At 32.9% G+C, this 11,122-nt stretch overlaps 1 protein-coding gene across 11 annotated transcripts in view; it reads right to left on the reverse strand.

Annotated features, from left to right (window-relative positions):
• CBLB (Cbl proto-oncogene B) overlaps positions 1 to 11,122 on the reverse strand; it is a 237,136-nt gene that overhangs the window by 58,122 nt on the left and 167,892 nt on the right. For all 11 annotated transcript variants that reach the window (XM_074214406.1, XM_074214410.1, XM_074214407.1 and 8 more), the window contains 2 exons: positions 10,929 to 11,114; positions 8,901 to 9,266 (listed from right to left, as the gene is read on the reverse strand). In XM_074214406.1, coding sequence (XP_074070507.1) covers positions 8,901 to 9,266; positions 10,929 to 11,114 — 552 coding nt within the window. The remainder of the gene's footprint in view (positions 1 to 8,900; positions 9,267 to 10,928; positions 11,115 to 11,122) is intronic.

The following is an 11,122-nucleotide window of genomic DNA, read 5'->3' on the forward strand; positions in this document are numbered from 1 at the left end:
GAGTGAAGCTGTTGATGTTGAATAGGGAAATGTTTTTTCATGTTTCCAATATTATTGAAACCTATTTCAGAAGCAAATTTTTTTTTCTCACATAAGCTAGAAAAGAAGAAACAGAAACAAAAAAAAAGAAAACAACTTTAAAATTAGCAAAAACCAAAAAACCATTACTGGATCAGATATGGGATCAGATAGATTATGATCCAGGAACTAGAGAACTTCATAAATAAATGAGATAATTTAGTGATACAAGTAAAATTAATTTTTTATAATTGCAACCTTTTTTTCAAGATATCTTCCCACTGGCATGAAGAAATAGATGTAATTTTCTAGATTTCACAATCTATGCCTGACTCTCCCCCCGCCCCCAACTTCATGGGCATTTATTTGGTTCATTTTTGCTTACCTCCAAAAGGACTTACAGTTCTTCCCTGTAAGCAGAAAGACCAACAAAGAAAGGTTTTCAATAAATATGTTAAGATTCTCCTATTGGAGACTTCAGACACTGTCAAGAATATTCTCTTACCTTTCTCATCAGGAAAGAATGTAAGGATGTTAGAAAGCCTATCATTTCCCCTGGACCTAAGCAGAGCTTGTGAGGTTCAGTCAAGGTTGTTCCTCACATGATTCTATACTGTGCTATATTCTGACTCCTTGTCAAATTGCTCTCATTGGGGCTCATCTTTATTATCTTTTTTATAAAGGTCCCATTACCTTTTGGTTGTTTTGCTCATAGAACTTCCAACTGCTGGTTAGTGTATGGAGTTTTCCATAGAGAATTAGAGTTGCATGAAGTTTTCCTAAAGTCTATGAGCAACCTTGCAAAATGCATACTCACTCTAAAATCTGAGTGTAGAGGTGAGACATGGGGAAAGAGAGGGAATTCAATTTGATGGGCAAGGCATTTGCTTACATAGCTGTGGCAAATTAAACACATTTTATAAATATAAACAATTTAATAAAATTCTTCTTATGAGGTATTAATAAAAATCCTGTAGCATATGAAACAGTCTACTGATTAATCTATTGTCTATTAAAAGAAGGGAATATTTATCAAGGTATTAGTAAGGCTGGTACAGTGGTGAAGCTGGGTAATGTCTTCATATGGGGGCAGCTCAGTGGCCCATTAGATAAGAGTGCTGGGATTGGAGTCAAGAAGACTCATGTTTAAGAGTTCAAATCTGGCCTCAGGTAAATCATTAAACCCCGTTTGCCTCAGCTTCCTCAATTGTAAAATGAGTTGGAGAAGGAAATGACATACCACTGCCATATCACTGCCAAGAAATCCCCAATAGGAATTGGAAATGACTAAAAACCCAAACTGCAAACCTGAATGTCTTCATATAGTGCCAAGCTTGGAATCAGAGACTCAACTTTGTGAGTTTAAATCTAGCCTAAGACATTTACTAGCTGTGTGACCTTGGGCAAGTCAATGAACCTGTTTGCCTTAGTTTCCTCATCTGTAAAATGAGTTGGAGAAGTAAATGGCAAACCACTCTAGTATCTCTGAAGATACTAGAAGAATCAGACACAACTGGAAAATAACTGAACAACAAAATAATGCTGAAATGTTTTTTTGCTTCTCTCTTTGCTCTGTATTAACTTTATAAATTTATTTGAATTCTTAATATGCTTTAGTGATTATGGCACAAAAATATTCCTTCACATTCACCTATCACACTTTGTTCAGCAAATCTTGATTCTTGCTCAGTTTCTTAATTTGCTATTATTAAACATAATTCTATAGGCTATCTCTCTTCTCTCTCCCATCCCTCCCTTAATCCCTGCTTCCTCATCTCATTTTCTTTTCTTTTACTCTTCCTTGTACTCCTCACTGGAATATTAACCAAGGGGTAACACTTTTAAGAAAAAAAAGGGGATAAAACATTTTGTGATCTAACACTAGTTCTATCAATGCTGTATTATTGTACTTTTTTTTGGAGTCTTGTAAATATTTTATTTCTAAAAAACTGCCTTTACTGTTTTGAAGTAAAATAGTTTTTTTTTTCCCATTGCATATTTTTCTGTTCAATAATTTTGAACTTTTTTTTCAAATGGGCATTTGATAGGTTTCAAAAGAAATGGGTTATTACGGAGGGCAGCTAGGTGGCATGACCTTGGGCAAATAAATAAACAAATAGGTAAATGAATGAATGAATAAGAAATGGGTTGTTACTATCAACTCATTTAATAGCATACTATTACATTGAACCATTCAATATTTTGACATAATATTCTCTTAAAGCTTAATGTCAATGCCCTGTAAATTTAGGATGTAGCATTTTTATCAGAGGTATCTAATGAAAAGACCTGATTCTGTTCCTTGTCTTTTCTTCATGTTCTAGCTGAGTTACTTCTACTTATACAAAAACTTTCAATAAATTATATATGTGTGTGTACATACATATTTACACAAAGATATGGACGATATATTCTATTCCCTTTTAATTTTAAGAGGTATCTTTTATTTAATGTAGAGTAATATGAGGCAGAAGCATAGTCTGAACCCACTTTCTATTAAACTGCTATTTGGCTTCCCCAGATATTTCTATCAACTACTTTGCCCATGTAAATTTTATTCTTGCATTCAATAAACCCTAGAATTATTTATAAATCACATAATCTATTTTAGTGACCTAGTTTTCAATTCTTATAAAAATTCTATTATCTTTTAAAATTTTAAGAGTGACTGGCCCAAGGTCACATAGCTAAGCAATTTTTAAGTGACTGAGGTCAAATTTGAACTCAGGTCCTCCTGACTCCAGGGCCGGGGCTCTATTTGCTGTGCCACCTAGCTGCCCCCCAAAATGTTATTATTTTAAATAATTTAATACTAGTTATTTTTGATGATTACTAATCTATAATTTTAGTTCTCTAATAACATTTCCTCCAAATTTTTCATTATTTTTCTTGATACTCTTAACTAGCTGTTCCTTAATATGAATTAAGCTATTGTTATAACCAATTATATAGACTATTCAATGCTGTTTAAATTTGAAACCAGAGCTTAATTTAAGCAGTATTACCTCCTTTACTGTATTTGGCACAATCTGGTTGTGTAAACAGAGTATTTTTTAATTATTTAGTTTATACTGTATTCTCTTATTAAGACAATAAAATAAAACACTGTTTATTGATATAGAGAACAAAGGAGATGCATTTCTTTGTTCTGGCACATTCAGGTAACAAATTTGCTTAAACTTTGTTTAAATAGTAGTTCTGACAATTCCCCCCCCCCCCATATTAATACATTGATTATTCTTGCAGACTATTTTATATTCTATTATTTTTGATACTTATTGACTTTCTCCTTAAGTGAATCTTTGGGATTTTCTAAGTAAACAAGATATTTTTATTTCAGGACCTGTGATTTTATTAGGATAAGGAGAACCAAATGACTTCCTTTTATCAAAGCACATACACAACTTTTTTTTTATCATAAGTGTGTTACATAAAATACAACTGAGGGATTAAGTCAAATATATCCTCAGGATCAAATGGTCAGTATGTGTCTGAGATGGCACTGATCCTCTTGCATCATATTTTTTTTCTATAGCTTTTACAAATAAACCTATTTTTGTCCCTTAACTAATTTTTATTTCCTGAATTTCTCTGTCTTGACTTGCTATAGTTAACATTTCTAAAAATTAAAATGAGAGGTAGTATAATACGGTGAATGCGGCACTGGACAGTCAGGCAGATCTGGGTTCAAATCCTGCATTAAACACTGATTAGCTATGTAACTTTGGGCAATTTACTTAACCTTTTTTGAGTCTCACTTTTCTCCTCTACAAAACTGCAGGATTAGATTGGATGGCTACTAATTCAAATTCTTACATTTTATGAATAATTATGAGGGAGCATCCAACCTTATTCTTGAATTTAATGGGAAAACGTTCAAAGTTTCCCTTGTAAAACTACTGCTAGATTATGTACATAAATTAGTTTTTCACCATGACAAAATTTTTCATGCAAATAATTTTAAGCTCAAAATAAAAAAAAATAAAAGGTTACATCTAAAGTATGTGAATTATTTTGTTATTTTATTTTGTTTGTTATTAATGCCTTTTCTTTACAACAACCATTAGTGAGCAGGAGTGTATTTGATAAGGAAATGGCCCTAACATGAGGAAGATGGGGCTGTGCATATATATATATATATATATGTTACTTGACCTTAAGCAAATTACTTCATTTTTCAGTGTCCCGAGGCAATTTCTTATGACTATAAATAACAGAGTTGTTGCTGATCCTGCTATATAGCTTATTTCTTTATGAGAGTTTATTAGATCAATGAAAAAAGAAGTCTGGACAAACAAATACATTGTTTTCCTAGTCTTGAACTATCTTTGCATGCCTGATATAAATTTAACTTGATTATAACAAAAAATTCTAATAATAAGCTATTTTAAATTTTTAGATAGTTTTATTACTGTTGAATCAGTATTACTTGGTGATAATGGTTTAAAAGTTCTGCCTCTATTCTTATTTGAGTACTAAAAATCATTCTTGTCACATTGAACAAATATTGTAGTGTCTATTTTGTTTCTGAAAGTTTATTTAACATAGATTTTACTTATTCACATCTTTGACAGAATTCACTTGCAAATTACTCAGTAAGCACTCCTTAAGTGGTTACTATGATGATAAGTATGGCACTGTGGCACAGAGGATACAAAAAAAAAAAGATATAAAACCAATACATCTGTAAGGCAACTTCAGAGGAAAAAAATGGAATGTGGGGTCAGGACAAAGAAGGCAGAGCCTGGGATTTGAGCTGAGTCTGGAAGGAAGACAGGGGAGCTAAGATTCAATAATGATGATAGAGAACATTCCAGATATGGGGGTAGGTCAGTTAAGCAGGACTGAATAGTGTAGATAAGGGAGACTATAGATATGTTAAAAAAAAAAAACAACTAGAAAGGCAATAATACTTAAGGAATTTAAATGCCCCCAAGAGAATTTTATACTAGGTTCTGGAGGTAATAGAAAGGATAAAGGTGGCAGGGGATGGGGAAGGATAGGTCACTGACAGGGTCTGATCATTATTATAGAAAAATAAGTTTAGTTTGTTGGTGGAGAATAACATGGATAAAGACTTGAATAGTCTATTATAAAATCAATGTTGATGAGGTAATGAGGATTTGCACCTATGAGTGGTGATCCATCAGGAGAGATACAGGAACAAGACAGCAGTAATAAAATTTGACAATGGATTGGATTGGTAAGGGAAGAAAAGGCTGAGGGTGACAGAAAACATGGTGCTACTCATGATGATAATAGGAAAGTTGGGAAGGAGAAGCTGGAAGATAATGAAATCTATTAAAAACAAGTTGAAATACCAATTAGAAAGTTGGATGTGGAATTGGAGCTTAGAAGAGGGACTGAAGTTAGAGATATTTGTGTGTATATGGATGTATGCATGTAAAGTCACATACACACAAATATTTAGATATCTATATATAACTATGTAGAATAGATCATATAATATATATTACCTCTATATTGATGATTCAGTTATCTCTATATTTTTCATATATGCATACATATATATACATACATATATTACATATCTTCATACATGGTAACCATCAGTATAAAAATAACTGAACCCATGGGAGCTGATAAGATCATGAAATGAAACAGCATAGAGGGAGAAGAGAGGAGGGCCAGGACAGAATCTTGAGAGACAACAATGATTAGTGAGTCTGACTTGGAAGAATATCTAGAACTGGATACTTAGAAATCAACAAATAGAAGAACAAAGAGATGACAGTGTCATAAAACCCCAGAGTCCAGAAAAACCAGAAGAAGAAAATGACTAACAATATCAAAAGTTTCAGAGAGGATAAGGCTAAAGACTGAGAAATGGCAATTATTAGATCTGATCGGTAGGATATCACCAGTAATTTGGGTTAATAACAGTTTCAGTTAAGAGATTATATTAGAAGTCAAATTGTAAAGAATTATGAATGTAATGAGAGGAAGAAGAAAAACTTAGTATAGATGGTTTTCACAAGCAGTTTAGGTGAGAATAGGAAAGTTACAACACAATACCTTGCAGAGATAGAAGGATGAGTTGTTTTTTTGGGTTTTTTTTTGGCAAGGCAAATGGGGTTAAGTGGCTTGCCCAAGGCCACACAACTAGGTAATTATTAAGTGTCTGAGACCGGATTTGAACCCAGGTACTCCTGATTCCAAGGCCGGTACTTTATCCACTGCCCTACCTAGCCACCCCTTTGTTTTGTTTTTTAAAAGATGGAGGATATATGTACATGTTTGATGGCAAGAAAGAAGCAATCAAAAAACAAGCTGTGAAAATTAGTGGGGTTAATCTGTAGGGGAAGAGAGGAGAGAACAGATAGGATTAACAGAACATGTAGAAGTGTGAGCCTTGGGCATGAGAAGGGACCCATCTACTTGTGAGATTGATGGGAGGGATGGAGGAAGTAGTGGGTGAAGATATCTGAGTGATGTCAAAAAGGTGAGAAGACAAGGGAGTTCTCGGCAAATGTGTCAAATTATTCAGTGAATAAAATTCTTAGCTGAGGGGATGATTGAAGAAAATACTGCAGGATGTTTTTGGAGGGATGAAAAGATTTAGAATAGCTGCTGTGAGTAGAAATACCAAATGAATCAGGAAAGTACAAAAAGAATGAATTTGCTACAAGGAAGTCTTAATTAATATCACCTAAGAAAATTCAGCAGATTTTTATGATTTTTCTTCAACTTCATTCAGTTCCATGGCAATAGGAGCAAAAATAAAAAGTGTGAGAATAACCCAAGGCTGAAGTTTGGCAAGCTGCTATCAGTGATAAGAGAAGGAAAATAAAGAATTTAAGATAAGAAAAAAATCAAGCGAGTGATATGCTGCTAAGTGTTTAACAAGCGGCTCTCCAAGAAGGAAAAGAAACCTGTATTTATGAAACACTTTAAAGCTCAATCTGCATCATAAACCTGCAAATCAACCAACAATAAATTAAGACATAATTTGTAGGGTTTGCTGATTTCTAAGGTGTAAATTCTCCCAGTGAAAATTTTAACATCTGATTCTAGCAGACCCAGGTGTAGAGTTAAACCAATCCAACAAGCAATGAAGATAGGAAAAGGCAAGCTTAGTCAAAGTAAAAGTGACAATCTTCTAAAACAAAACAAAACAAAACGAGACATAGAGGAAACAGAAGCAAAAACCACAAATAGGGCTAAAGACAATAAGAGACAGAAAAGATGAAATGAAAGATGATTATCAGATCTTATAAATACTGAAATAGAACACTTACAAGTCATATAATCAATGACATGTACATCTCTGTGAGTAGCTGAGTTTGACTGCATAGAGTAGGTTAAGAAACTTGTAAATTAGGGTATTTAAGGGGATATCTAATCCTGATAACCCTGCATTTCTAAACCAAGGCTAAAAAATTCTCATTCTGAGGTTATCTATTTGCTCTTTTGTATATCTGAATATTTTATATTAAATATGGTATTTATATTTTTGTTTAAATTTTTCTGAGAGACAACTAACTTTGTCTTCCTAAGCTCTTTCTTCTAGCCTAGTTATTTTTATTTATAGGGGAAGCCAATTAACACAGAGAATAGATTCTGGGACTGGAGATAGAAATGTCTGAGTTTAAATCTAGCCTCAGACACTTAAAAAGTTGTATGACCCTGGCCAGCTCACTTGACTTCTGTTTGCCTGTTTCCTCAACTGTAAAATGGCCATAAACAAATAAGACTATATTTGCAATTTGCTTATCCTAATGCTGACACATAGCAGGTACTATATACATGACCATTTCCTCAAACCCTTCCATTTTAGGGGCTATCAAATTCATCTTCCTGGTCTTTGGGGTTTTTTTTTTCTTTAATTTGTTCTACCACATTTGCTTTTTTGGCTTCCATTTGGATTGTATGGGTACTGTACTTTTTGTGTCTTTCTGTCTCTCTCTCTATGAGGATTTCTTTCTCTACACCCTTTTATACTGTCATTCATTTCGAATTTTTTTTGTCATTTTGAGATAATAAAGGAAATTGGATTTAATCATGACACTTGCATTGTCCATACTCTGAGAAATAAACACTAACAAAAGGATTTAATGAGTAAATAAAGAAGCAAATGTATATAAGCATAACTTTACCATACTGCAACTAGTCTTGGAACAAGGCCAAATTAAGTTTCTCCTATTGTTTCTTTGTCTGCTACAGTGTCATCTTTCTCAGGAATATAACATTCCCTTTCAGCCAGGACTCTTTATAAAGGTAAGCTTCATTCAAAGTGCATATTTCAGGCAATCTATGTTTTGCTAAATAGGAATAGTTTAATTTTTAAGGCTGGATTTCAGCTTGGGTCTTTATTTAACATTTGGTATAGTAATCAAGGTTTGCAAGAGTCTTCGACAGCTGCATGCTATAAAGACACATATACATGCAGATAACACAGAGACAGAGAGACACAGACAAACACAGACATAGACATATACAGTAAGACATACAAATACACAGAGATACTAAGACACATAGACACATATTCAAGACATATACACATATTCAGAAACACAAAGACATACACAGAAACATACAGACATATACAGACACACCCAAATACACACCTAGATCCCAAATCACTGAATTTCTTACAAAGGATAAACTAGCTTTACAAGGCACAAATTAAATAAAGAAATATAAACATCAAGTCATTCACACAAATGAAGTCATGATTTAAGATTTCCTTTCTGATTGCTCTTAGGTATGAGGTTTAATGAACTTTTTATTATTTATAACATGAAGATAATTAAAGGGAAGATATATTCTACAAGACAAGCATCAGACAACCCCACATGCCACCTCATTACTAGTTGAGTTGACAAAGAAGTTATCTAGCCTTTGCTTTGCATGTGTCTTACCTTAGCTCCTTCTAAAGGCAAATCATGGCGTCTATGTTTTCTCATTAATACTTGATCAGAGCCTATCCTATTGTGCCTTCCATTTACGTTTGAACTTGCAGTAAGTCCAGGTTTCGGTGAGCCATCTCCCATGATGCGACATCCAAGCAATGGGTTTGTCCCAAACACATCTCTAGGGCACCAGGCTTCAAGAGGCATGGGCTGGTCTCTGGATGGTACACTTTCCAGATGATGGAAATGTCTACTTAATCTGTTTTCAGGTGGGATGGGGGGTGGTCTTTCAGGTGGAGGTGGTGGAGGATCTCGCAAGGGAGGCGGAGGTGCTGGCAGTGGTTTATCTTGCTTCCTCACCATGCAAGGAGAAGACTGAAAACATGAAGAGAAAAAAAAATTTGGATTATATTATATTAAAAGTTTTAAAACATTTATTCTATTAAATTTCATTTCCTTGCCTTTTTTCTAATTAAAAATTCTATTATTTTCATGAGTCTATTATTTTCGTATTTAATAAGATCAGAATGGAGTGTATTATATTTCTATGCCATCTGTCAACATATTCCCTTCATCACAAATTTAACAACATTGGAAACTAAATGAGAGAAAACTAAAACAATATTTCAATACAGTACCTTCTGTGGTAGCATTAAAACTCAGTATTTGAACTTAATGCCTATGGTTTCAAAAACTAAAGAAGGAAGACAAACAAAAATGCCCCAAGCAATGATTTTGATTGATTAACAATGAAATAACTTAAAACAATCATTTATTTGCACATTTCTGTGATTTAGCAGAGAACGAGGAAATACTTCATTTGAAACACTTGAAAACAATTTGTTTTTAATTCTGCAAATATACTTGAAGGTTCTTTTGCTATTTCAAAATAATCCTTTTAGACATATCAGAATTTTAAAAATTTTATATTTAGAATGTAATGTGGTTCTCCAGTAATATACCTATGCTTTGGTTCTTTGGTCTCATCAGTGAAAGAACTTGAAAGACTTTTGATAGAATTACACAAATCAAATGCACATTTTCCACAGAACATACAAAGAATTCTATGTGCATTTCCAAGAATAAACAGTCTGATTTTCCTTGTAGAAACATGATTTATTTTACTAAATGAGCCTTCATGCCTGCCTAGTGATCTTTAATTATACTAAGTTCATCTGATCCAGAAGAAGATAACATGTTTTTAAATATAAGAAAGCACCAGGAGAAAAAAAAAAAGGAATCCATTATGTTTGTATCTCTCTCTCTCTCTCTCTCTCTCTCTCTCTCTCTCTCTCTATATATATATATATATATATATACACATGTAAAATCACTAATGACTTTTAATGTTATTTAAAAACAAAGTTAACTATCAAGTAAGAAAAACTGAGAAGTGTTAGAAATAATGTCTGAGGCTAGATTTAAATTTAAACATATTATCAAAAATTGTGTTTGTAAAGATTGCTTAATAAAAAGTCAAATGATTATCTTATTAAATTTAAGAAAAAACTTTCACAATGTAATCTAATTTGTGAGTTTCATTAAATAACAGGCTTAATATAAAAAAATCAACCATTTCATATGTATATTTAATATACATAATTATTATGGCTAATTCCACCAAATACAAAAGCTACATACAAAATGTCACCTTGAAACACATAATCTCTTATATCTTAAGCCCTTATACAAATATGTTGTCATCATAATTTTCCTGTCATGACACAATGAAAATGAGTTTAAAATATCATTGGATAATAGCATGTAATTTATTTTAATGCATATAATGACCTTTTAAATTCATTTTACAGAATAACTTCAGTTGCTCTGACCTTTATTTTTGTAAATAAAAGGATGATTATAAGGACAAAGAAAATATGACTTCTATGTCTTATCAAAATTCAAAATAATATTAAGAAACATCTTGTTTGTCCAACAACTGAGGAAGACAGATACAAAATAAGAATTTTAAAATGAAAACTTCTCACAAATAATAAGTATATTATAGATAGGTCTTTTTAGTAAAAACTTATTTACCTTTGGCGAACCAGTTGGACTGCCACAAGGAGAACGAACTACACCTTTCTGAATTAGATCCAAGCGAGGAGGTACTGGTGGAAGACTAAGATGTGGTATCTGAAGAGGATCTGGAAGAGGCTTTCGTCTCTGTGCAAGAGGAGAAGATCCAGGTGATGTCACTGGTGAATTCTGCCTTTCATTGCACTGTGAAA

Source organism: Macrotis lagotis, chromosome 1, assembly GCF_037893015.1.
Source record: "Macrotis lagotis isolate mMagLag1 chromosome 1, bilby.v1.9.chrom.fasta, whole genome shotgun sequence".
Classification (NCBI taxonomy): Eukaryota; Metazoa; Chordata; class Mammalia; order Peramelemorphia; family Peramelidae; genus Macrotis; species Macrotis lagotis.